This window comes from Quercus lobata, chromosome 3, assembly GCF_001633185.2.
Source record: "Quercus lobata isolate SW786 chromosome 3, ValleyOak3.0 Primary Assembly, whole genome shotgun sequence".
In the NCBI taxonomy this organism is placed as follows: Eukaryota; Viridiplantae; Streptophyta; class Magnoliopsida; order Fagales; family Fagaceae; genus Quercus; species Quercus lobata.
Window position 1 is genome coordinate 29,688,667 of NC_044906.1, and position 24,742 is coordinate 29,713,408.

At 33.3% G+C, this 24,742-nt stretch overlaps 1 protein-coding gene across 3 annotated transcripts; it reads left to right on the forward strand.

Annotated features, from left to right (window-relative positions):
- The first annotated feature begins 12,731 nt into the window (after positions 1-12,731).
- Positions 12,732-23,363, forward strand: LOC115979605 (histone-lysine N-methyltransferase SUVR4). Of its 3 annotated transcripts, XM_031101659.1 has the most exons (11): positions 12,732-12,853; positions 13,040-13,545; positions 14,375-15,405; positions 15,996-16,261; positions 17,752-17,818; positions 17,974-18,024; positions 20,429-20,523; positions 22,125-22,261; positions 22,362-22,646; positions 22,808-22,900; positions 23,073-23,363. In XM_031101659.1, the coding sequence occupies exons 2-8, from the start codon at positions 13,104-13,106 to the stop codon at positions 22,219-22,221; spliced, it is 2,049 nt and encodes a 682-aa protein (XP_030957519.1). In that variant the 5' UTR covers positions 12,732-12,853; positions 13,040-13,103; the 3' UTR covers positions 22,222-22,261; positions 22,362-22,646; positions 22,808-22,900; positions 23,073-23,363. The 3 variants fall into 3 exon arrangements, with proteins under 3 accessions (XP_030957519.1, XP_030957518.1, XP_030957520.1); XM_031101658.1 differs by having other exon boundaries at positions 22,808-23,362; XM_031101660.1 differs by lacking the exon at positions 22,125-22,261 and having other exon boundaries at positions 22,808-23,360.
- The last annotated feature ends 1,379 nt before the right edge of the window (positions 23,364-24,742 follow it).

Sequence of the window (24,742 nt, forward strand, 5' to 3'; positions counted from 1 at the left end):
ACATTACTACGGGTGCTTTAAATTCGGATACTCAGGGAATTATCATTGACAATAACTCAAGGAGAGAATGGGATGTTGCAGCATTAAATCCGAATCATGAGGAGGTTAATACAGATGCTACAAACTTAAAGGAGGCACGTGAGCTACCATTACTAAAAGCATGAGCACACGCTAGACAAGTGCAAACCTAGTAGGCCTGCAAACACAAAGCCTAAATGGACTAGAATCTCTTGTATGGATTGTGGGCTAAGGGGCTTAAGTGAGGAAGAGTCCATGAATATATTGGGGAAGAGGGAGCCTTCACAGATTACAGAAGAGGAATTTAACGAAGGTTTAGTGGGGCAGCGGATGAAGAGGAGTAAGACACAGGACGATGATACAACACAGGCAGCGGCGGGGGTGATGGCTCACCCTTGCCAATCATAATGAGGCTTCTAAGTTGGAACTGTTAAGGGCTTGGGAACCCTTGGACAGTTTGAGCCTTCGTAAAATTATGAAGGACCAAGCCCCTACAGTCTGTTTTTTGATGGAAACAAGGCTAGATAAAAAAGGGTTTAAGCAACACTGTGGAGACTTATCTTTCCCAAATCAGGTTATTGTTAAGAAACTTGATTCAAGGGGGGGTTTGGCACTATTATGGAAAGATGATGTGATGGTAGAAGTTATTAACTTCACCGAAAACCACATCCTAGCAAAGGTGGTAGAGGAAGATGGCTTTCAATGTTACTTAACATGCTTCTACAGGTGGCCAGAAGCGAGTCAGAAGTCAAAATCTTGGGCACTGCTTTCTCAATTGGCTTCCTTCGTTAATGGTCCATGGATGTGCATTGGTGACTTTAACGCTATTTTACACTTCTCTAAGAAACTAAGTAGTCGGCCTCCTATCTATAGCCAAATGGATGATTTTCGACGAACCTTGGAACTTTGCCAGTTATCAAACTTGGGGTTTATTGGTTACCCTTACACTTGGAACAAGAAGAGACTGGGACTAGCAAACACAAGGTAATGGCTTGATTGAGTTGTTGCTTCTGAAAGCTGGAAAGCGAGATTCCTAGTTAGCATAATAACCCACCTGTTTTCCCATGCTTTAGACCATTTACCATTAATTCTTCAGACATGGACCTTCAAGAGAGTGACGACAAGAGGCATAAGGAGTTTTAAATTTGAGGAGATATGGTTGTTATGGGAGGAGTGTGAAGCTATAGTCCAAGATGCTTGGAACAAGTTGGATAGTGGAAATTCGAGTCTGACTAGGATCAAGGACAAGATTGCAAGCTGTGGGATGGATTTGCATGCTTGGGGGTCCACCGGAACGCACCCGGATACTGAAAAAATCAAGGAACTCCAAAAGAAAGTTGAAATAATAAGTATGGGCGAGCTAACAGAAGGTAACGGGTCAGATTTTTTAATAGCAAGTAAAAAGTTGGATAGTCTTTTGCTGAAGCAAGAAATATATTGGGCGCAAAGGTCTCGTATCTCATGGCTGAAACACGGGGATAAAAATACTAAGTTTTTTCACTCAAAAGCCTCACAATGAAGACATAGAAATTTTATCCAGGGGATTAAGGACAAGGACAACAACTGGGCAAAAGAGATTGAATATATTGTAGGGGTGGTAATAAACTACTTTGAGACTATGTTCAAGGTAGGGGGTTATGACCAGTTGGAAGATTGTATTGTTGCAGTAAAACACAAGGTAGCCCCACATATGCTGGAAATTCTATCTAGTGAATATAGTGCAAATGAAGTGAAAACAACATTGTTCCAAATAGGACCAACGAAGGCTCCTAGACCCGACAGCATGAATGCTCTCTTTTACCAAAAATTTTGGCATATTGTTGGTGATGATGTGACCAATGCAGTGTTGCACTTTCTAAATTCTGGAAATATGGATCTTAAGGTTAACTATACTTATATTGTCCTTATTCCCAAGATAAAATCCCCAGAAAAAATGTTTGACTATAGACCCATTAGTCTATGCAATGTCATATACAAAATTATCTCAAAAGTTTTGACAAACAAACTAAAGAAAATTTTACCAAACTGATTTCCACCACCCAAAGTGCCTTTGTCCCTGGTCAACTTATCACTAATAATATCCTAGTTGCTTATGAATCCCTACATATTATGCATGGGCGCAAAAAGGGCAAAAAGGGGTCCCTTACTTTGAAGCTGGACATTAGTAAAGCTTATGACCGGGTTGAGTGGGCCTTCTTTAAAAGTATAATGGTTAAGATGGGATTTCCTGAAGCTTGGATAGAACAGGTGATGTGTTTTGTCTCCACCTTTCTTTTTCTACTAAAATTAATGGTAAAATTTATGGTAATATCATACCTTCTAGAAGGCTCCAACAAGGAGACCCCCTATCTCCTTATTTGTTTCTCTTATATGCAAAAGGGTTCACTTCCTTACTGGCAAAGGCGGAGATGGAGAACTGGATCCATAGGGTGTTTATTTGCAGAAGAGCACCTAGTATTACTCACCTCTTGTTTGTAGATGACTCTCTATTATTCTACCAAGCCAATTAAGAAGAGGTTCAGGTGATCATGGATACATTGCAGTTGTATGCTAAGACTTCCGGTCAGTGCATCAATATGGAGAAATCTTCAATATACTTTAGTAGTAACACAAAGGTGGAACAAGGGGAATGGATAAAAAATAATTTGGGTGTTAAGGAGGTGGGCAAATTTGAGTCATACTTGGGGGTATTTCAATTATCGGTAAAGCTTTGCAATGAACTCAATGCTATGTGCACAAGATTTTGGTGGGGACAAGTTGGCAATGAAAGGAAGATTCATTGGAGGGGTTGGATATGCTGTCTACATCCAAAAAAGAGGAGGGCATGGGTTTCCGCGATATTCAAAGCTTCAATTTAGCAATGCCAACCAAGCAAGGATGGAGGTTGATGCAAGGAAAAGACTCATTGCTATTTAGATGCTTCAAAGCGAAATATTTCCCAAGATGCACCTTTTTGGATGCGGTGGATGTACCAAACAGCTCCTATGTTTGGAAGAGTATTTTGGCAGCCTAAGGAATTTTAGAGAGAGGTCATTGCTAAAGGGTTGGAGATGGATCAGCAATTCGGGTTACCAAAAATAGATGGATCCCGAAGCACTCGACGAATAAAGTGATTCATACCTTTCCAGATGAGGAGTGGCAATGGAAAGTGACAGAACTAATTGATTGGTCTACCCATACTTGGGATAACCAACTTATTGGGGAGAAGTTTCACCGTGATGATGCAACAGCTATACTCCAAATTCCACTAAGTCGGAGACATATCCCGGACTCCATATACTGGATACACAATAAGGAGGGGGAGTATACAGTCAAATCTGGATACCAAATTGCCAGGTAGATTGTGAAGGAGGAAAATATGTAGGGGGAATGTTCCAACATAGGGATGGGTGATTTGGTGTGGAGTACTCTATGGAAACTTCATATTCCAAACAAACTCAAGGTATTTGGTTGGCATGTTTGTCATGATATCTTACCCACCCATGAAAATTTGGCACGCAAAACCATTATCGAGGATCAAACCTATGAACTTTGTACAAGAGGAGCTGAATTTGCACTGCATGTGCTATGGGAATGTAGTGTGGCCCAGGACGTGTAGGCAGGGAGTATTAGGAAGTTGCAAAAGAGAACTTGTGAAGTGCGTGATATTAGATAGCCAGTGGAGGAGATGATACACAAGCTAACATCGGAGGAGCTCGAGCTATTCTTTGTACAAGCATTGTTAATATGGTCTCAGCAGAATATGGTTATAAATGGAGGGAAGTTGCAAGACCCATCTCTACTTGTTCAAAGAGTTTCGGACTTCTTGAAGGAATACAAGGAAGCCCAGGTTCAGTTGGAGGTCCCAACAAGTGTCCCGAGAGTCTCAAGTTGGCACCCACTAACAGGTAATGGCTTCAAGCTAAACTTTAATGCCGCTATATTCTAAGATATACACGCATCGAGGTTTGGAGCTATTATACAAAACGAATCGAGGGAGGTAACGGCGTCCATGTCAGCAAAAGGTCTAGCGGTGGTTGACAGTAAGGAGGCCAAAGTGCTTGCTTGCAGGAAAGCCGTGGAGTTTGCAGTGGATTTGGGGTTCTACAGTTTGATCATTGAGGGGGATAACAACACCGTAATAAACCCCATCTCCAGGGCGCAAGCTAACTATTCTAGACTAGGTCATTTGTATGAAGACATTGGCTGCATTATTTCGAGTTTATAGGAAGTATCCATCAGTTGTGTGAGTCACTTAGCTAATTCTGCAGCGCATTCTTTAGCCAGATATGCAAGAAGTATTGAGGATGAGGTTGTATGGTTGGAGGATATTCCTCCACCTGCACTACAAGCATTGTATGATGATTCTCAGTTTACTTAAATAAAATTTAGGTCTTATCAAAAAAATAAAATAAATAAAATTCAAGTTTGTTTTCAAAAAAAAAAAAAAAAAAAATTCAACTACTAGAGACGCATTCTCCTCTCTCTTCTCTCTGGCCTCTCTCTCTCTCTCCTCTCTCTCTCTCTCTCTCTCTCTCTCTCTCTCTCTCTCTCTCTCTCTCTCTCTCTCTCAAAAAAAGAGCATAGATGCCCAATATGATTTCCGTACAACGCCCACCAAACCCAAAAACTTTCATACTTGCCATAGTCAAAAGCACACATTTATAAAATGTGGTTCACACTTCACACTCCAATAAATATCCGCCACGTCATCAAACTAACAAAAATCAAATCTCTCTCTATGAAAACCAAAAAGTCCCTGTTTATCAAAAAAAAAAAAAAAAAAAAAAACTCCTAACTTTCTCCTTATTACAATTCCTCTGCTCCAAAATTTTATCACAATTTCATGATTTTTCCTTCAAAATGTTTAAAGTTAATCATACTCTCTAGCAAAATCTGTTTATATAATTTTTTTTTTTTTAATAGTCGGTGGGTGATAAATGTTGATTCAATTAGGTTATTGTTTGATGGAAAATTATACAACATGAAATTAAGATTCTTGAGAGTTTACTGAAATTATGAAACTTTAGATGATAAAGTTTGGGGATATCTTAATTCTCTTGATTTTTGGCATTCTAAAGTCTCACCTAAAAGTTAAGATTTTTAACCTCTCACGTCTTCTACTTAATTAGCCTAGTTAGCATTCCTTATTTGGTTTCACCTCCAGATTAGCCTAGTCAACATTCCTTATTGGGTTTCACTTACCAAATTAGCCTTAAAACCAATCAACAATCTTTAGTGGTGTGCCTTTGGGAATTACTTTTAAGTTGGTGTTAAAGTTATTTCTGTACATTACACACCTTTGGTGCAGTGGTCACTCCACAAGTATAAATGTTTGTGGGATATGAGGGGCAAAGGTCATGATTCAAGTCTCCAGGAGGAAACTTCACAAATATATATACACTTAGATTAAATTAAAGTAGAAATTCTATCTTGTATTAAAAAAGAAAAAGTTATTTTGTGTATTATTTGTGCGTCCCACATGGGTCTCCCAAGAAAAAAACTTATTTTAAGTTTTAGCTAGCTTCTTTCTACTACTATTGCAAGTGTCACTTAGCTTTTTTTTTTTAGTCAAAAAATCACTACTTTGCAGGTCCCACTTAGCTTGTTTTTTATTAAAAAATCACTACTTTGAAGGTCCCACTTCTTAGTTTTTGCTCACTTTTTGTTTATTGCAAATCTCACTCTACTTTTTTTTTTTTTTTGGCTAGCAGTTGAATTTAGGGGAAAAAAAAAAAAAAACCAACTTATTTTATTTAACTTTTATCTACAATACTTTCAACAAAAATTTGATAAGTTATTCCACATTGTCACTAGATTTTATTTACTATAATGGCCACCTAGCTTATTTTCTCTCCCTTAAAACTTACATTGAATTCTTAGGATTCGAATACTAATTTCTTTTGACCTCTTTTTTTTTTTTTTTTTAAAAAAAATCTTATGACCTACCAGAGATCCTGATTTCTAATGACTACAAAAACATTGATATCTAATTTCCTAAAATTTCAAAACTTACAAAAATCTTAAATTATCAACAATAAAAAATCCTATCAACAATAAAAATAAAAAATAAAAAAAAATCCTATCAACCATATGTGCCTATTGTATTCGAATGAAAAGTCTTCAATTTCATTTTGGGTGTTACCTTTTATGTTCCACCAATCATAATTTGCTACAAATAATTTTTTCTTTTCTTATAAAATAACAATTTAAAAAAAAAATACACATAGTAATAAACTATGATTGGTGGAGCATAAAATAGAAAATTAAGGACGCATTTGGTATGTTGTAATAGATCCTACAATAGAATGGTTATTCATGTGATAACTATTTGTTTACTTGGTTACATCTTTATTATAGAGAATGAATTTTTTTTTTTAATTTTTTTTATACAAGATAGAAATTCTACTCTAACTTAATCTAAGTGCATATGAGTGTGAAACTCCCTCCTAGAAACTTAAACCTCGGCTTTCTCAAAAAAAAAAAAAAAAAAACTTGAACCTCGGCTCTTGCCCCCCACACCCCACAAGCACTTATGCTTGTGAAGTAACCATCGCGCCTAGGGTGCACGATGGTATTATAGAGTATAGTTATTTAAATTAAGTAATAACTATTCATTTTTAAAATGACTATAATAGCTATTCTATTAAGTGGGTAACAACTTTTAAAATTAATATATTTTCAAAAAATACAAACTTTCCATATGCATCGTATTTTACAAACATTCCATTCATAACAACCGAATGTAAAAATATAAATAGTTACTTATATTGCAACATACTTTATTCCCAACAATAAAAATTAGTAGGGGGTAATCATAGTTCCCTCCCTTGAAATTTGGAGGAAAGACACCTCCACCAACACCTAAAGGAAAAAACACTCCCTTCCCTTGAAGTCTAGAGACATTAACACTCTCCCTTCTGATTTTATTAGTAATGAAATATTCTAAATTTGTATAAGAATCTATTTACAAAAGTTTAATCATGGTTAGTAAAAAAATAAGGGTAAATTGCAAATTACACCCCTAAAGTTTGGGGTTGATTGGATTTTGGGTTGATTGGATTTTACACCCTAATGTTTCAAAAACTTGATTTTATACCTAAAGTTTGGTTTCGTTAGCAATTCACCCCTTACGATTAGTTCCTATCATTAACTGACACATCAACATACTGAAATGTTTTATTTTTGCCAAATCAACCCCAAAATTATGTAGTTTTAGTGATGACCAAGTTAAAAGCTAGCACAATCAAAACTACGTAGTTTCATGCCTAAACTTAAAACACAAACCTCTAGGCTAAATGTCATTGTTCAGGCTAAACTCTAAAACAAAAAACAATGAACCACGGATCTGACCTCACTAACCAATAACCCATGAACCCAGACCTCCCTAACCCATACACAAGACCAAGCTAAAAGTTGACACAATCAAAACTCGTCTTGGTCCCAAAAACTGGTCCAACATATTTTATTATAGCAGCTGAAATTAGAAGCTTTTTATGTTGAAATTGAAAACCATGGTAGCTAGCTCTAGATTGGGGCAACAAAGATTGTAAAGAAGAAGAAGGAAGGTGCATAGAGAGAGGAGAATAAAGAAAGACCCATAGTGTTCATGTAGCCAGTAAGGATTTTCGTTCTTTATTTTTGATTTCTTTGCGTCTCACTCTATTTCTTTGTTTTTGATCTCTAGTTTTGCATCTTTTTAATTGTTTGTTTTCTAGGTTCTTTTGTATTTCATTAAACATTGTTTTGTCCTCCTCTTCTGGTATTTTATTATATTATATTTCTTGTCTTTGTTATTTCTCCTTGTCAAGTTTACAATTTAATATCATTACTTCTTGTTTGTTTCCTCGCTTATCTTTCTATGTTATTCTATTGTCCTAGTTTATAGTTCTGTGCAGAGCAATGTAGCCCTCCTCTTTATGGGTAAGGGAGGTCTGGGTTCATGGGGTATGGGTTAGGGAGGTCAAATCCTCAGAGGTCTTGTTCGTGGTTTTTTGTTTTCTGTTTTAGAGTTTGGCTTGAACGGTGACATTTAGGCTAGAGGTTCGTGTTTTAAGTTTAGGCATGAAACTATGTAGCTTTGATTATACCAGCTTTTAACTTGATCATCATAGAAACTACGTAGATTTGGGGTTAATTTGAGAAAAATAAAACATGTCAACATGGTGATGTGTCAGTTAACGACAAAAACTAACCGTGGGGGGTGAATTGTTAATGAAACTAAACTTCAGGGTGTAAAATCAAGTTTCTGATATATTGGATGTAAAATCCTGTCAACCCCAAACTTCAGGTGTATAATTTGCAATTTACCCAAAAATTAACTAATAAATTTAGAATAAAAATGAAAAATTTATCAAGCACCAAAACACTTGTAATAACAAATCTTTCCATAACTCGTTGATTGAAAAAAAAAAAAAAAAAAAAGCAAAATTCACAATTAATATTTTAAAATACACTTTAATTAAAAATTTCAAACAATAATTTTTAATTATAAAATAAGATAATTTTGGAAATTTTCCATTAAGTAAAGAACAAGTTAGTACACAACATTTTTAATATTAATTTAGCGAAGTTTGATCAATTGAATGTTAAGGAGGGATAGTGTATTTTCCCTTCAAGTTTGGGGTGAAATGTCATTTTCCCAAACCATAGGGGAGGAGAATGTAATTACCCCAAATTAATACTATTATTTTTTTTATATACAAGATAGAAATTCAACTATAGTCTAATCTAAGTGTATATATGTGTGAAACCTCCTTCAAAAGATTTGAATCTCGGCCCTTGCCTCTCATACCCCACAAGTACTTAATACTTGTGAAATGACCATCGTGCCAAATTATTACTATTCTTAATGTTGGATCCTTATGTAAATGTTAAGAGTAGTATTATTCAATGTACCAAAGTGTGCCCCAAGAGTGAGACAAATGATTTCTCTTCATTGGATCCTTGTGTAAATGTTTGAAATTGAGCCTAAATGGTTGTGTTTCACTTTTACAATTCTTTAATCTATGTATATAATATAGACTAAATTACACTTTGCCTTAAAGATTTGAGTTGTTTTCATTTTGGCATTTTACCTATTAAAATTTTAATTTTAGCCTTTTATGTGTGGTTCAGTTTCTGTTTGGCGCTATATATTTCAAATTCTTATTTTTTCATGAAGGGCCAAACAAAATGCAAAATCAAATATGAAGGGCTAAAGTGAAAACATAATCAAACATGAAGGACCAAAATGAAAATTTGGAAACATAATGGCTGATATGAAAATAGAATCAACTATGAAAGGCCAAAAAAAAAATTTTAAAATGTAAAAGGCCAAAAATATATTTGTCTTTTTTTTTTTTTTTTTTTGGAAAGGCATTATAGTCTTTAATATACCTACAATCTATATATATTAAAAATATATAGCCAAAACTAAGAGAAAATCCAATTAGATTTTATATATATATATATATATAAACACGCTACGCAAAATTGAAAATACAATTGAAATCTAATTGGATTATATATATATATATAAAAACACGCTACGCAAAATTGAAAATACAATTGAAATCTAATTGGATTTTCTCTTACTTTTGGCTATATATATATATATATATATACACACACATATATATATATAAATATTTATATATATATATATATATATATAAGAAACCATTACATATTTTAGAAATCTATGGTTTAAAAAATGTGTAAGCTAGTTCACCGTGTATATTTTGAACCTCTTCTAAAAAAAGTATAATTTGAATCCTGTAATTGAGATTGTTTTTAATTGTACTTGTGCATATACATTGGGTTGCACACTAGTTTATATATCTATTTAAAGCCAAAAATCAGAAAAAATCCAATTAGATTTCAATTGGATTCTCAATTTTGTGCTACGTGTCTCATTTAATTTAATTTTTTTTAAAATTTTTGTGCCAAGTTAGTAGTGCAAAACCCAAAGAGTTTATATAAAAAATATATATAAATACTGCAATGGGCAATGAAGAAATTGGATTGTCACAAAAGCTAAACTCTTTGAATTCTTTCTCTTTAATGAAAACCATGAAATTGTTGATGAAGCTTTAGAGAAAAAAAAAACAAAAAAAAATCAAAGCAAGTAACTTTGTATTTACTTGAAGGTTTTAGAGAAGGCTGTTGTCTTCACTGCGCCATCATTCTCTACCTTAAGGTTCCTTCCTCTCTCTCTCTCTCTCTCTAAGTAAATAATTCTTTATTTTCAATTATTGTCTTTGGATTTGTTTATTTGTTTCTTTCTTCTTCTTTTTTCATCATTCTCACTAAGGTTCATATATATAGCTCTCTCTCTCTCTCTCTCTCTCTCTCTCTCTCTCTCTCTCTCTTCAAATTTCTTATTTAGTTTTGATTATCTTATTTAGAATATTGATGGGTTTGTGTCAATTTAGGAATTTTGCAACTTCAATAGTTTAATTTTTATTGATTTTCGTTCATTTTTATCATCGTTGATTAATGTTCCTGTGTGTAAACAGGAGTTACAAGCTAGTGAATTTAATGGTTGATGAAATTTGAAATGATAAGATTGTAATCCATTCTTTTAGATTTAAGATAGTGGATGATGATTTTTCTTCATTTTTGTCAACAAAAAAGAAGAAGATAAGGGATGATGAAGGAAAGAAATGCTATCAATAAAATCAATTAAAGTTAAAAATTTTAAATTTATATTTGTATCTATCAAAAACAACCATTTTTTTTAGCTCTTTATGTTTGATTTAGTTTCTATTTGGCCCTATACATTTCAAAATTTTCATTTTCATGAAAGGCCAAACAGAAAACTTAATTCAATATGAAGGCCAAAATGAAAGTTGAATGAAATATGAAGAACCAAAATAAAAAGATAATCAAATATAAATGGCTAAAATGAAAATTTTGAAACGTAAAGTTTTAAAATTAAAACTACCCAAACTTTAAAGTTCAAAAATGTATTTTAGTCTATAGTATCATACGATGAATTTAGGGCACATTTGGTAAATTGTGATGGTAATTACATAGGAATAAGAATAAATATTACAAGAAATATGAAATGTTATAATGTAATGTTTATTACTATTTATTTGTTTGGTGACAACACAATAATAGAACTCCGAAGACAATGAAATGAAAACATTTTAAATCAAACTTAAAATACTCTCTAAAAAATCAAACTTAAAATATATTTTAGGAAATATCTTACTCATATAATTATATTTCCTAAAAAATAATATTTTTTAAATTTGAAAGAAAGATTAGTTATTTTTTATGATTTTTTATTTCATAATTATTATGTGCATATGGAAATTTTGTTTATTTAGGAAAATATTAATTGTAGAAATTAATATACCTACCAAGGAATAACTATTTCATCCCTTTTAAATATGATTAGTTATTCCTTATTTTAAAAAATAGTTATTCTTAAGGACATATGAATAAGTAACTATTACATTAGAGCATCAGCATTGAAGAATGTTATTCTATCCTATTTTACCATCCCAAAAAGTTACTTTATCAATTATACCATACCATTTTACAATACACCCTACATCCAAAAACTTTATTATTTTACTTTTTCATTAAAATATTATTTTTTTCACATCATCACTTTTTTTCAACTAAGGGGTAGAATAAAAAAAAAATATATATATATATATATATATATTTTTTTTTAGCATAGTGCTACAGTATAATTCTAAGTTTAGAATTGTACTGTAGCACTATTGCAAAAAATTTTGCAATAGTGAGGTATAGCATTTTTTGATATAAATGTTTTTTAGCTATGAAATGCCAAAAAGACTTTAAATATGGCATTAGCATTCTTCAATGCTAATGCTCTTATAGTGTCTATTATAGTCTACCAAACTTTTTCATTAAAATATTATTTTTTTCACATCATCACTTTTTTTCAACTAAGGGGTAGAATAAAAAAAAAATATATATATATATATATATATTTTTTTTAGCATAGTGCTACAGTACAATTCTAAACTTAGAATTGTACTGTAGCACTATTGCAAAAAATTTTGCAATAGTGAGGTATAGCATTTTTTGATGCAAATGTTTTTTAGCTATGAAATGCCAAAAAGACTTTAAATATGGCATTAGCATTCTTCAATGCTAATGCTCTTATAGTGTCTATTATAGTCTACCAAACATAAGTTTTTGATGAGATTTGAAATGATAAGATTGTAATCCATATTTTTAAATTTAAGATAAAAGATGATGATTTTATCAGGAAAAAAAAAAAAGAAAAAAAAAAATAAGGGATGCCGAAGGAGAGAAACACTGTCAGTTTTTTTTTTTTTTTTTAATAGGGAACTTTTTTGTACTTTTTTTTTTTTATAGAAAGTGGAACCTTTTTTTACTTGTTTGTTAACTTTGACTCCCATCTTTATTAAAATAATAATAATAATAATTGACTCCCATCATTAAATTAATTTTAATTTTAATGATAAAAGTTTTTTTTAATAATAAAAATTAGTAAAAAAAATTCATAAAATTGGACTATGAACACACCATTCGTCCCTCTCTGCAAAATTCCGTACAATGACTACGTACTCACCCCTCCCCCGCCCCCCCAAAAAAAAAAAAACTTATAAAACGTGCTTCACACTCTCCAATAAATATCCGCCACGTCATCAAATTAACAAAAAACAAATTCATCTTCCTCTGCCTCGAATAAATAAATACTAATAAAAACACTAACAAATTCGACCCCACAAAATCTCTCTCTCTCTCTCACTGTGTAAACGAAACGACAATAGAAACATTCCCAAACCCCTTACTCTTCCCTCCACAGTTCCCTATACCCATTTCTCTGCTCCATTATTTCATCAAAATAAAATTGTCTTTCACGGTATAAAATTTCTATTCACTCTATTGGGTATTGAGAAAAAACCAAAAAAAGTTTGATTTTTTTCATTGAAAATGGTAGTTTTGTATTGTGTTGTTTGTTTACTTGTTTTCATTGTTGTTTCTTGAATTTTTTACTTGTTAACGAGCTTTTTCTTTTTCTTTTTTGGCCTTCATATGCATGTAACAGTTACTACAAGACAAAGTTGGGTCCTTTTTCTGAGTTGGGTCTTTTGGCGTTTTGGGTTTTGGCGATGGCTCGAAACCCAAGAGTCATTGCGGCGTTTAATGCAATGAAGCGTTTGGATATCCCACCTGAGAAGGTGAAACCCGTGTTGAAGAAGCTGTTGGTGTTGTACAATATGAATTGGGATTTGATTGAAGACGGGAATTATAGAACACTCATAGACGCCTATTTTGAGCTCAACGAAGGTGGTGCCACTAGTGGCAAAGATGAGGTTGAAGATGATGAAAGGTCACCAAAAAGAGTTAAACAACAGAGTTTAGTAGAAGGAAAAGGGAAGGAACCCATTTCTTGTGGTGATGATGATGTGGTTGCTGGAGATGATATTGATGTTGATGATATTGTTCATGATGATGATGGTGGTGGTGGTGGTGATGCTGTGTGTAATACAACTATTACTAGTACTGAAAATCCAATGCTGGATCAACCCATTACAGTTCTCCCTCCTCCAGGTGATAATCATATCAATTGTTTCATCGTTTTTTGCTTCAAATATGTCCCCAAATTTATTTGGCTCACGAGGGAAAGTCGCTTGAGATGGTTTAGTCATGATTAGAGAAGAGTAACTCAAGTTGAAGGAATAATTAATACATAATGCTAACTAATTTGTTGAGGATTTATAGCTAGCTCCAAAAAAATTGGGACTAAGGCCTTGTTTGTTTCTTTGTTTGTTTGTTATTGTTGTTGTTATATGTTGGAATTATGATTAAATGATTAAGTTTATAATTTTGTAGCGGCTTAAGTTTTTGAGAAAATTGGTAATTTATTATGGTATCATATCAGGCAGTCCTAAGTTCTTCGAACTTTGTTTCAACTCTAGCTCCCATTTAAAAACTTAAAATCCCATGTTGAGTCTTGTTTATTAAGGGGTTGTATCATTTTCGAACTGCTTAACATTTGGGATAATTGATGATTAATCATGAGGTGGATAGGGGATTAAACTGTTGCGTCTTATTTTTATTTACATTGCAGGAATTGAAATTTTAGATACAAGTTGCATCATCAATGACCATGGTAGTAATTTTCAATATCTACCTGTTATATTTGTGTGATTCATAATTTACACTTTTACTGTTTGCTGATTTCACTTCCTAGCTTTGTTTTGTATTTGTGGCTTCTTAGGTACTCTTATACTTTGGGCATTGAACTTTTGATCATGTGAATTTCATCATGAATGCCTGCTGTAGCTATCCCATGTTTGATTGATTATCTGTTTTATTTGTGTTAGTGAGAACTATAGTTAATGTTTGCTAATCTATTTCTTGGTCTGGTTTTGTTTAGCTCGTCCAAGGTCCTCAAATGGTTCAACTGCGAAACCTATTGTCAAGGTTCTGCCTCTTCATTATGTGCTTCTTGGCAATGACAATGACAATTCAGTGGGCACTGGCCATACAAGCCATGAGACTGATTTTGGTATTGCTTCTTCATCCTTGGGAGAAGTGAAAATCTTATTGAATTGTGATTCTGCACTTCGTCAAATGAATTTTCGTATTCCAAAGTTAGACTCAGTTCTGAAATATGTGGAGGATAAATATTTCAGATCAGGGAAAATTGTTGGGCCCCAGTTTTCTGTGAGAATGTTGTTGAAGGATTTGTGTGAAAGTTATTTGAAGCTGGGTACAAATTCTCTTGATAGATCTACTGCTGTTAACTCTTCTTCTGATGTGATTATAGATGTCCGTGATGCCTCACGTATTACTGGACCAAAGAAGAGAGCTTTTGCAGTACGTACTTCTGAAACAGATTCAAATCGAAAGGGTTCAGGCAGTTCTAGGCATATAAATTCACGAAATCTGGTTCATGATGGGAACAGGGCCTTCTGTAATATACTTGACATAACAAAAGGTGCAGAAAAAGTGAAAATATCATTGGTTAATGAAGTTGGCAGTGAGCAGCTCCCAAAATTCAATTACATTCCACACAATATAATTTATCAGAATGCTAATGTAAATATTTCATTGGCTCGGATTGCGGATGAGGATTGCTGTGAGGATTGTTCAGGAGACTGTCTTTCATCATCAATTACTTGTGCATGTGCTCGAGAAACTGGTGGAGAGTTTGCTTACTCGCCACAAGGCCTGCTGAAAGAAGAATTTCTAAGCGCTTGTATCTCTATGAAGCGAGCACCTCAAGATCACCATTTTGTTTATTGTCAATACTGCCCATTAGAGAGGATGAAGAATGAGGACATGCCTGAACGATGCAAGGGCCATTTAGTCCGTAAGTTCATTAAAGAATGCTGGAGAAAATGTGGATGTGACATGCAGTGTGGTAATCGAGTAGTGCAGAGAGGCATAACACGCAAGTTGCAGGTGAGATTCTCCTTGAATTTCATATGGTGGAAGCAGGTTGATTTAGCGTGAGTCTTTAATTTAATTAGTCAATTATTTTGGCTAGGGTGTGGAGCCAAGCAGGTTAGAATGACTTCAAGATATCATTTGACTGAGTTTCAATACTTGGTAATCATTTTTGACAAACAATCTCAGAAAGTGTATGTTCAGCATGTGTTCCTTTGGACAATAATAAAGTTTTCCTGCTGAAAACACCCATTGTTTGGTTATTCATGCTGAACTAGTTCATGAAATTCTTTCTGCTATTTTGTATACATCCAGTGATAATTAAGTTTTTTAAGCTACATATGTTATATCATAATAAATGTTCATGGACATTTGAACTCTAGCTTATCTGGCACTTATTCTACTTATAAGTTCTAGGGTGAGGGTGAGGTTGTGAGTTCGAGACTTATTGGATGCATGTGTAACTTACCAATAATACAAAAAGGAAATGTTCATAATAACTACAACAATAACAATGACAACAACTTCTTGTTTTATTGATAAGATAATTTTCATATGTTTATTCTTTATGACCTGTAAACTTTGCATTGGCTTTTATTCTTTAGGTGTTCTTGACTCCTGAAGGAAAAGGATGGGGTATCAGAACACTTGAGGACATCCCCAAAGGAGCCTTCATATGTGAATATATAGGGGAAGTACTAACCAACATGGAGTTATACTATCGGATTCTGCAAAGCAGTGGCAACGAGAGACATACGTACCCAGTAACACTTGATGCCGATTGGGGCTCAGAAGTAGTTTTAAAAGATGAGGAGGCACTTTGTTTGGATGCCACATGTCATGGAAACGTTGCAAGGTTCATCAACCATAGGTAGGCTTTATGTTTTTTTGTTTCTTTAATTGGTTATTGCATGTGTGTGTTATGCTCTTAGCTGCAATTTAGCAGTATTTTTTTCTTCTATCAATTGCGTGTCTTCATCTTAGTGGGTAACCCATTTTATAAATTAGGATGTTAATGCTCAAAATTATCTTGGTTGCTTTTCGATTTTTCATGAGTGAAGTTATTTGTTTCCATGATTATGGCTGTTTTCATGAGTTGATGGCACCTTTAGAGAAGACATTGGAAAATATTATTGGTATCTGTAGCCAAGGAAGTTGAACTACAAGAATAGGAATTTCTTTGTTTCATTGTGTGTATAAAATGCTATAAATACAATCAGTGCTTATGAACAAAGAGTAACAAAAGACAGTTTTGACTTTTGAGCCTTCTCAATATGCATAAGCACCACCAAAAAAGAAGAAGAAAGAGGTGGGAAAGATTAATTTCTAATGAAGAAAAATAGAGGTTTTTTTGTTTTTTTCCAGGTAATGCCTTGTTCATTTGTTCGTTTTCCTTATCTGTTGCAATAAGGAAAGTAACATCTATGATTCTGTGAAAGGAACATTTTTAAGAAATATCATACCTCAGAAGATATAAATCCTAACTTATCTATAGAAATTGAATGGATCTTACAGATTATTTTGACTTAAAAAGAAAGCAAATGTACCTTATTATAGCTAGTGAAACTCAGGAAATACATAGTAGATTGTTTTTCCTGAATAACTTTTTCATGCTTGAGTAAAGATTATGCTATTTCAAGTCTATTTCAAGTCCTCAGAAATCTGAGTTTTATTATTTATTGTCCTTTTATTTAAAATTCTTTTCTGTAACAACATCATAGACTAATGGTCGTTGTTGTATGATCCTCTAGAAAGAAGGAAGTTTAAGCCCTTTGCTTGTCCTATAAATTGAATGCTCCAATGAAATTTTCATAGGATTGCTGCATGAAGCCACAAACTTGAATTGATCCACTGAAAAAAATTTGTGCTGCTGCTTAAATCAGTAGCATGTGGATCATCTGTGTGATTACAAAGAATGCAATTATTTCAAATTTCCTGCACAAGCTGTCAGTGGTTGTGATTTTAGTATTATCCTGTTCAAGCTTTTGAATTTATATATTTAATTAATTGGAAAATGCAGCCAATGAGTTTTGACTCAAATCCTCCTTCCTCCTATAAGAATGGGTGAAGAGTGTGGGTTCTATGAAGAAGGGATGATTTAGTTCTCCATGGGGTGGGCAAATTGGCCCTCTTCTATTTAATCATTATTGGCACTTGATTTTTCTATTTTATCTGTAATTACTTGTGTCTGAGAACAAATTATTATGTTCTTCTACTATCAAATATCAATATGATATCACCATATGGTTTAGTGCACTTCATTACTTGGTTATCATCTACTTTTCTTTTCTTTCTTTTTCCCTTTTTTTTCTTAAAAATTTCCCATTTCTGTGTTCTAAAATGAATTGTCTATTGTTTCAGATGCTTTGATTCGAACTTGATTGATGTTCCAGTTGAAGTGGAGACTCCAGATCGTCACTATTATCATGTATGATTTTGACCAGTTTCATTCGCATTTATTTCCTAACTTATTTTACATATTTAGAAGCAAAGGAAATAATTTTGGAAGGGTTTGGATGGGGAGTTGTAAACCTTCTAGAAAGATGTACAGCTAAAGTACCTGCTTGTGTTTCTTGTATGCAGCTTGCCTTTTTTACTACGAAGAAAGTGCGTGCTTTTCAAGAACTGACATGGGTAAGTAGGCTCATTGTGTGAAAACAAAATTGTTTCTTGGAGTTTCTTAGCTTAAAACATGGACTGCAAATGGTTGTTTCACTTGTTTGTTTGAAATTTTTTGGATTTAAACTACTTAAAAGGAAATGAAAAATTGATGGCCTTAATGTATGATGTCCAGTCTGGGGAATTCAGAATTGTCTTATGCAAAAATAGGGTTCCACATTTCCACTTCTGCTAAAATAGGGTTCCTGGTAGTTCTATTTGATCTTTACAATCATCACACCTTGATTCATTTTCAGCAGCATGTACAATTTTTTTTTTTTTTTGATAAGTAAAAAATAATCATTTTTGTAGTTATAGTAGTCCAAGCATTTTTGTGCCCATTTGAATCTATTGCTCAACAAAGGACTAAAATCTTTTCTATGGAGGTTCTTCAGTGGTATTAGATACTGCAGGTCTATATTACACTTAACTCTTTCATAGCTTGCTTTTACATGGGTGTCATATGAATAGTAGATACAAATGAATCTATCAGCATTATATATTTATATATATATATATATATATTCAATCCTACTTATCAAAAATATATGTATTCAATCCCAGCATGTGTCTGTAAAAATTTAAAACCCCAATTTTCAGCAGTCGTCAAATATCTATGATTTTCTTTTTTGATAAGTCAAAATCTATGAATTTTTGAGTTGCAGAAATGTAACACAATGAGGCTGAGCTTTCCAAAACATCCTGTTGACATAAAATCTGCATCTTTTTTGCTCTATTATATATGAAAATAAAGCTATTTTCATTTGCACACAATTACTTGCAGTACTATTTATCAGCATGAGAAAGTAGTTCCCACACTTGTATTACATGTAGGGTTGATGTAGCCAATAAGTTGTCCATCTGATGTAGTCTTTATATTCGTCTTTTTTAAAGATATATTAGCCCGTTTAGCCCATATCATTAAATTCATGCCATAAACAGGAGGAATAAGGGTCTGTTCTCTTGCATGTGGAGTAGAAGTGGTTTAAGGTTAACTATTTGCTTTTTGTGATTGTGTCTTTTCATGAAATTTCAATTTAGTTATTTCCATGTTGCATTGTTTTTAAAGAAAAGGACAGTGGACTGGGTGATATAAACAAACACGTAAATGTCGCCAAGAGCAACTGGCACCTTCTTGTGTTTCTAACAAAAATGTCTAGGGTTCAAATCCCCCTCCCTATATCAAAACAAACATGTAAATGTCCTAATAGATGTATCTTATGGTCAACCCTTAAAATAGAAGAACAACTATTTATTGTGCTGTTTAAGGCGCATTAAATTCATCAAAGCATCATAGAATCATAGTATAGATGTAAATTTAGGTCCAAGTCAATTTATTAGTTATAAAAAAACTTTAGGCCGTAGTCAATGTAATTCTGATGGCAATCATGGTCACTATGTGCTTGGGAAATGTGAGTTTGGATGCCAGTAAAATGTCACTCTGTAAGCTGGTGAGAAGTCTGTGGGAAGTCAGATTGTATTTTGGTTTAAACCTTTGCCGTAATCTCAATGGGAAGCTTTTCTCAAAAAATTGTTCTCTTCACTGTTTCTCTCTGACTTTCTGATGTTTTCCTAATTGAATATAACACTAGATTGGTGGGTTGTTGTTTTGTTTGTACATTTAGAATAGAAATGTGACATCCCCTTTGAACCGCTGAACTTAATAGAGTCCATGATGGCTTTAGAAAATGTCTTCTTAGTGTGCGTTTGGCATTAATTATTTTTGCTAGATTATTTTACTATTCAGCTTATTTTTAATATTATTCATGGGTCCCATTGCACTTTTTGGTACTATTCATAGATCTCACTGTACTATTTCAGCTAACTTTTACCTTTATTTATAGTACTTTCAGTAAAAAGTTTTCAGTTTCAGTTAAATAAACTGTTCCCAAATGGACACTTAGTGTGCGTTTGGCATGCTTAATTTTGCCAGCTTATTTTTGCTACTATTCATGAGTCACACTGTACTTTTTGATACTATTCATGGGTCTTACTGTACTATTTCAACTAACTTTTACCTTAATCTACAGTACTTTCAACAAAAAAATTTCAGTTTCAGCAAAATAAGCGGATTCCAAATAGACCCTTAATGGAAGAAAACTGACAAATTAAAAAATTGTTGATAAGGCCTCCACAGAACCCTTAAATGTATTTAAAGAATATTCTTACAGTGTACTCGAGAAAAGAAAGACATTCTTACATTCTCGTGAACATTTTATGGGTTACCTGCTCTCTAAACTATTGGAAGTTTTAAGCCATTAAATCTTATGCGCATGCTAATATTTTATGTGACCTATTCTGAAGTTCTTGTAATTTAAGTTGAACTCTGGCTGTCTGCACTCCTCATTGCTTAGATTGTTTTTTCTGAAATCATTTGCAGGATTATGGGATAGACTTTGCTGATGAAAATCATCCAATTAAGGCATTTCAATGTCGTTGTGGAAGTGAAGTCTGCCGAGACAAGAAACATAAAAGGTCAGTATATATATATATACATAGAACATAATGTGAGGCTGATATGTATATATATAATATTTTGATAAGTATATTTGGACAGAAGAAAGAACATAATGTGATTATATTATTTAATTTGGTTTTGAACAAAAATCCACTGATCTGTTTATGCCAATGAGCTCTATAGCTCACATGACAAATTGCAAGTTGGAGCATAAGGTCATGGGTTCAATACACACAGCATGTACATGTAATTACCAGTTGCCACTAAAAAAACCATTGATCTTTCTGTTAAGTCTAGGTGTTTGTTTAAGCGTTTTATTGTGACTCAGTTTGAGTGAGAAAAGCTGGATAAAGGATAACAAAATTGATTCTCCCTCGCTTTGTATATTTCATTATTAGGCAGCAGTGTGGCTTTACCCGTAACTGTTCTCCTGCAGGAAATAGTTACCCTTAAATCTCTTTATTCGCTTTTGATAGGTTGATATATCATCAAAGTCTGAGCATTTGAAAGAAAAGAAGCACAGGAGACCGATTTGAGTGAGAAAAGCTGGATTAAGGATAACAAATTTGATTCTTCCTCGCTTAGTGTATTTCATTATTAGGCAACAGTGTGGCTTTACCCCTAACCGTTCTCCTGCGGGAAATAGTTACCCTTAAATCTCTTCATTCACTTTTGATAGGTTGATGTTTCATCAAAGTCTGAGCATTTGAAAGAAAAGAATCACAGGAGACCGTGAAATCATCTTCCTTTCTTTTCACTTTTGTGACTCATTCATCCTTAAGAGGTTGAAGTTGGAGTTCTCGTGTTTCATTAGAACTTGGAATATTAATGGGAATTGTAATTTCAGAGAATTATTTTGAAACCAACAACCTGGCTTTACTGAATTTTCAAGAATATACAATTCCCAATCAGAATTCCTGCATTATGGACACACCTTAGAACTACTTTCCTGCTAGACTTTTTTGACTATTTAATTTTCCACATAGATACAAAATAGTTAAGGCATACAATACCTCAACAGGATGTGTTACTTGTGGAGCATGACCATGCTCTACCTTAGACAGTGCATGACTTCTCATCTGAACTCAGCAATACATAATTTAATATTTAAACTGACCAAAACTGCAAAATCAATTTGGTTGTTACTTCTATTAAATTGATGCAGCCAAATGGGCTATGTTCTCTCCTCTTCATGGTGATTAGTTAAATTAGAAAATGTGATGAGTATATAACAATGGTTTAGCAAGAGTTTCCCCTTTCTCCATGGTTAATAGTTTTTCTTGGTCTGTAGGCATTCGTTTTTTTTCCTAGGACTTCTGTTCATCATGTACCGATTCCAAAAGAGATTATGAATTGAATTTAACTTGGGACAACTTACACTGGAAAAGTGTATGTGAACAGTTTTTTATTTTTATCTCTGACAATAGTATGCCTGGTGCTTAATTTTTCCAAAAAAAATCCTGATGCTTAGGCTTTGAATGTAAAGCAAATCTTAAATAGGAAGGTGTTCATAACATAATGCATTGCATATTAATTTGATGTTTTCATTTCATCTTTTAAATTTACACACATCACACGATTTTTATGAATTTGGCTCATTGTCTCTCTCTTTGCCCAGCCTAAAAAAGGTGGATCTTAAACAGAAATCAAGCAGTTGCTTTCAATTATCTTTTGAGAACTTTGGACCTCCCAAACACCTCAGAGGGCCCAAATAACTGAAAGCCTTAACCATGATATAGGGAGAGAGATTACGTGGTGCATTATGCTTTGTTTCAAATCTGAAACTAAACAATTAATTTAGTTTGGCATTTCTTAATATCTTCTTTCCTGATCATTGTAAAGTTTTCTGTAACAGGAGCTAGATCAATGGGTACAACACTTAGATGAATAATTGACAAGATCATTTTCTGAAGGACAATTCTCTTTTTTCTGCAACTTCCTACCAATTAATACAGAAGTAACTACAAGAACTTTCATGAAGAGAGATTTTTTTTTTCCAAAGATAAAGTTTTGGAGATGTCTGAGGATATTTTGGGAAGTTTAACGATGATATGTTTCACTATATCATACATAGAGCTTTTGAATTTCTGTAGTTGTCCCTGTCAATTTTAGAGCGGAAGCAGACACATGGAGAGTATTTGTGAGTATTTTCAATATCCATTCGATTCCTCTATTTGTTCCTCATCCAGCCTTTTTGCGAACTGGAAAAGGCGATGCATTTAAATTTCCTTCTCAAATAGAACTTTATAAGTTCACTGAGGTATATGTATTGACGGTACGCAATAAATTTTATGCCTGCAGGTTTGTTTTTGGCTCAAGTCCCTCACACATTTGTTATAGCATACCACATGGACCAGAATTGATGCATGTCCTACAGCAGACAGACATTTTTAGGTGTAGATTTTATGCTTTTTCCCTCCTTAGAATTTTTTTTTTTTGTCTTTTTTTTTTGAGAAACTCCCTCCTTAGAAATCAGTTGCACAAATTCCTGCTCCATTAAAGCATACAATTGATTTCTCCTACTGTTTGAGCTGCTTTGTGCCTAACATCTTTTATCTTTTTGAAGAAATCAAGTGTTCGGAATTTTTGTCTACATCTAGCAGCCTATCTTGTAGGTAATTCTCATTGAAGTTTTTGATTTTATGGAAATTTTTTGACTCTGTATGTTCAAGATTTTAATACAAGGTTATCATACCATGAGTCCTTGCCTATTGACTGTCTAAGATTGCTTTTTTAGTTACTGGACTCATGATGCCACCGAAGAATATGGATTATAGGTTTTAAATATTGTTCTAGAGACGTGAAGATTACAAGTGGATGATTTGGCAGAAGACAAAATTTGGTTACAAACTTGGTTGTAGCAATAGACTACAAAACCTACTAAAAAAATTAACAGGTCTATATATTTTGAAAATCTAATTATTAGATTGCATGTGCTTTATATTTTTCACATACATGTCAAATTTTTTGCTAATCGGATGTTATTTACTAGTCAATCCATAAAGTTTTTTATGCCTACTTTAAGACTATAAAACTTGAAATTTAAATTTTTTTTTGATGACATAGCTATTGATTTACAATGTTTTGAAAATTTTGCAAGCATGGGGAATATAAGAAAATGTAATCCAATATTGAATTTGTCAAAATTCATATCCAATAAAAAAAAATTAAATGGAGTTGTAGGCTTGTAATCACTAACTACAATTAAGTTTATAATCAAACTTTATCCTTTGGTGGATGTTTTAGCACTTTTTTTATTAATTGGATTGGAAAGGTTTTTCATAATTCTGAATCACCTCCCATTTATTGATATACTAATGCTTGAATGAATTATTAAGTCAAACGTCCTTGGAATCAAATTTGGGCATGTCTTCCAAATGACCTACTGTGGTTTTGATTTTAGACAAGTTGTTTTCACTCTTTGAGTGTATAATATTACTGTATAATATTAGTGCCATTAGCAAACCATGGCTTTCAGTTGCATTTGCACATCTAAGGCAACGAAGAAACAAAACCATCTGGTTTATATAGTGTGACACAAAGAAGGGTCTATGATTTCTAATTGCCAGAGCATCATAATTGGAGATGTTGGTTCATTACATGCATTTTTTTTTGGATGAGAATTTAAGTTTGATTTTGAATCCCCTCGCCATTGTTGCACCCATTTGATTGCCACCAGTTTTTGATGTTGGGAAGAAAATACTTTGGTGATGCTCCAATTGAGAGGCTAATATAATATAATATATATGAATACCATTTAACCCAAAAGCTTAAGATTCAGCATATAAGTTTGGACTAAGCTATATTATATTAACAACTCATTCTTCACATATATATCTTCCAAGTTTGTCAATTCTTTCTGAAAATGATAGAAAGAAAGATGTCTTTGTTTACAATTTAATTTAAAAAACTCCTATAGGAGAAAAAAAACCTCCTATAATGAACTTTACAAATGTACAATCATTGGAGCTATGTCAATGAAAGAAAAAAGGAACAATATATTAATATCATTAGAAGAGTTTAAGAGGAAAGACTAAAACTTTTTAAGTATAACTACTGCATTGTCCACTGACCCTTCTTCAAGCCTGATGATTTTGTGGTAATGGTCACATATGATTATTGTAAATTGGCCTATTTAAAGTAGGTGACAAAGGTTGGACTTACATAACTTTTTTTTGGGGGGGGGTGGGGGGGGGGGGGGGGGGGGGGTGGTGTGGGGGTTGGGTTGGGCGCATT

Coding starts and splice junctions, on each gene's coding strand:
- LOC115979605 (XM_031101659.1), top strand. CDS start 13,104: ATGGCTCGAAACCCAAGAGTCATTGCGGCGTTTAATGCAATGAAGCGT. Junction 16,262..17,751: donor GCAAGGTTCATCAACCATAG/GTAGGCTTTATG, acceptor CTATTGTTTCAG/ATGCTTTGATTCGAACTTGA. Junction 18,025..20,428: donor CTTTTCAAGAACTGACATGG/GTAAGTAGGCTC, acceptor AATCATTTGCAG/GATTATGGGATAGACTTTGC.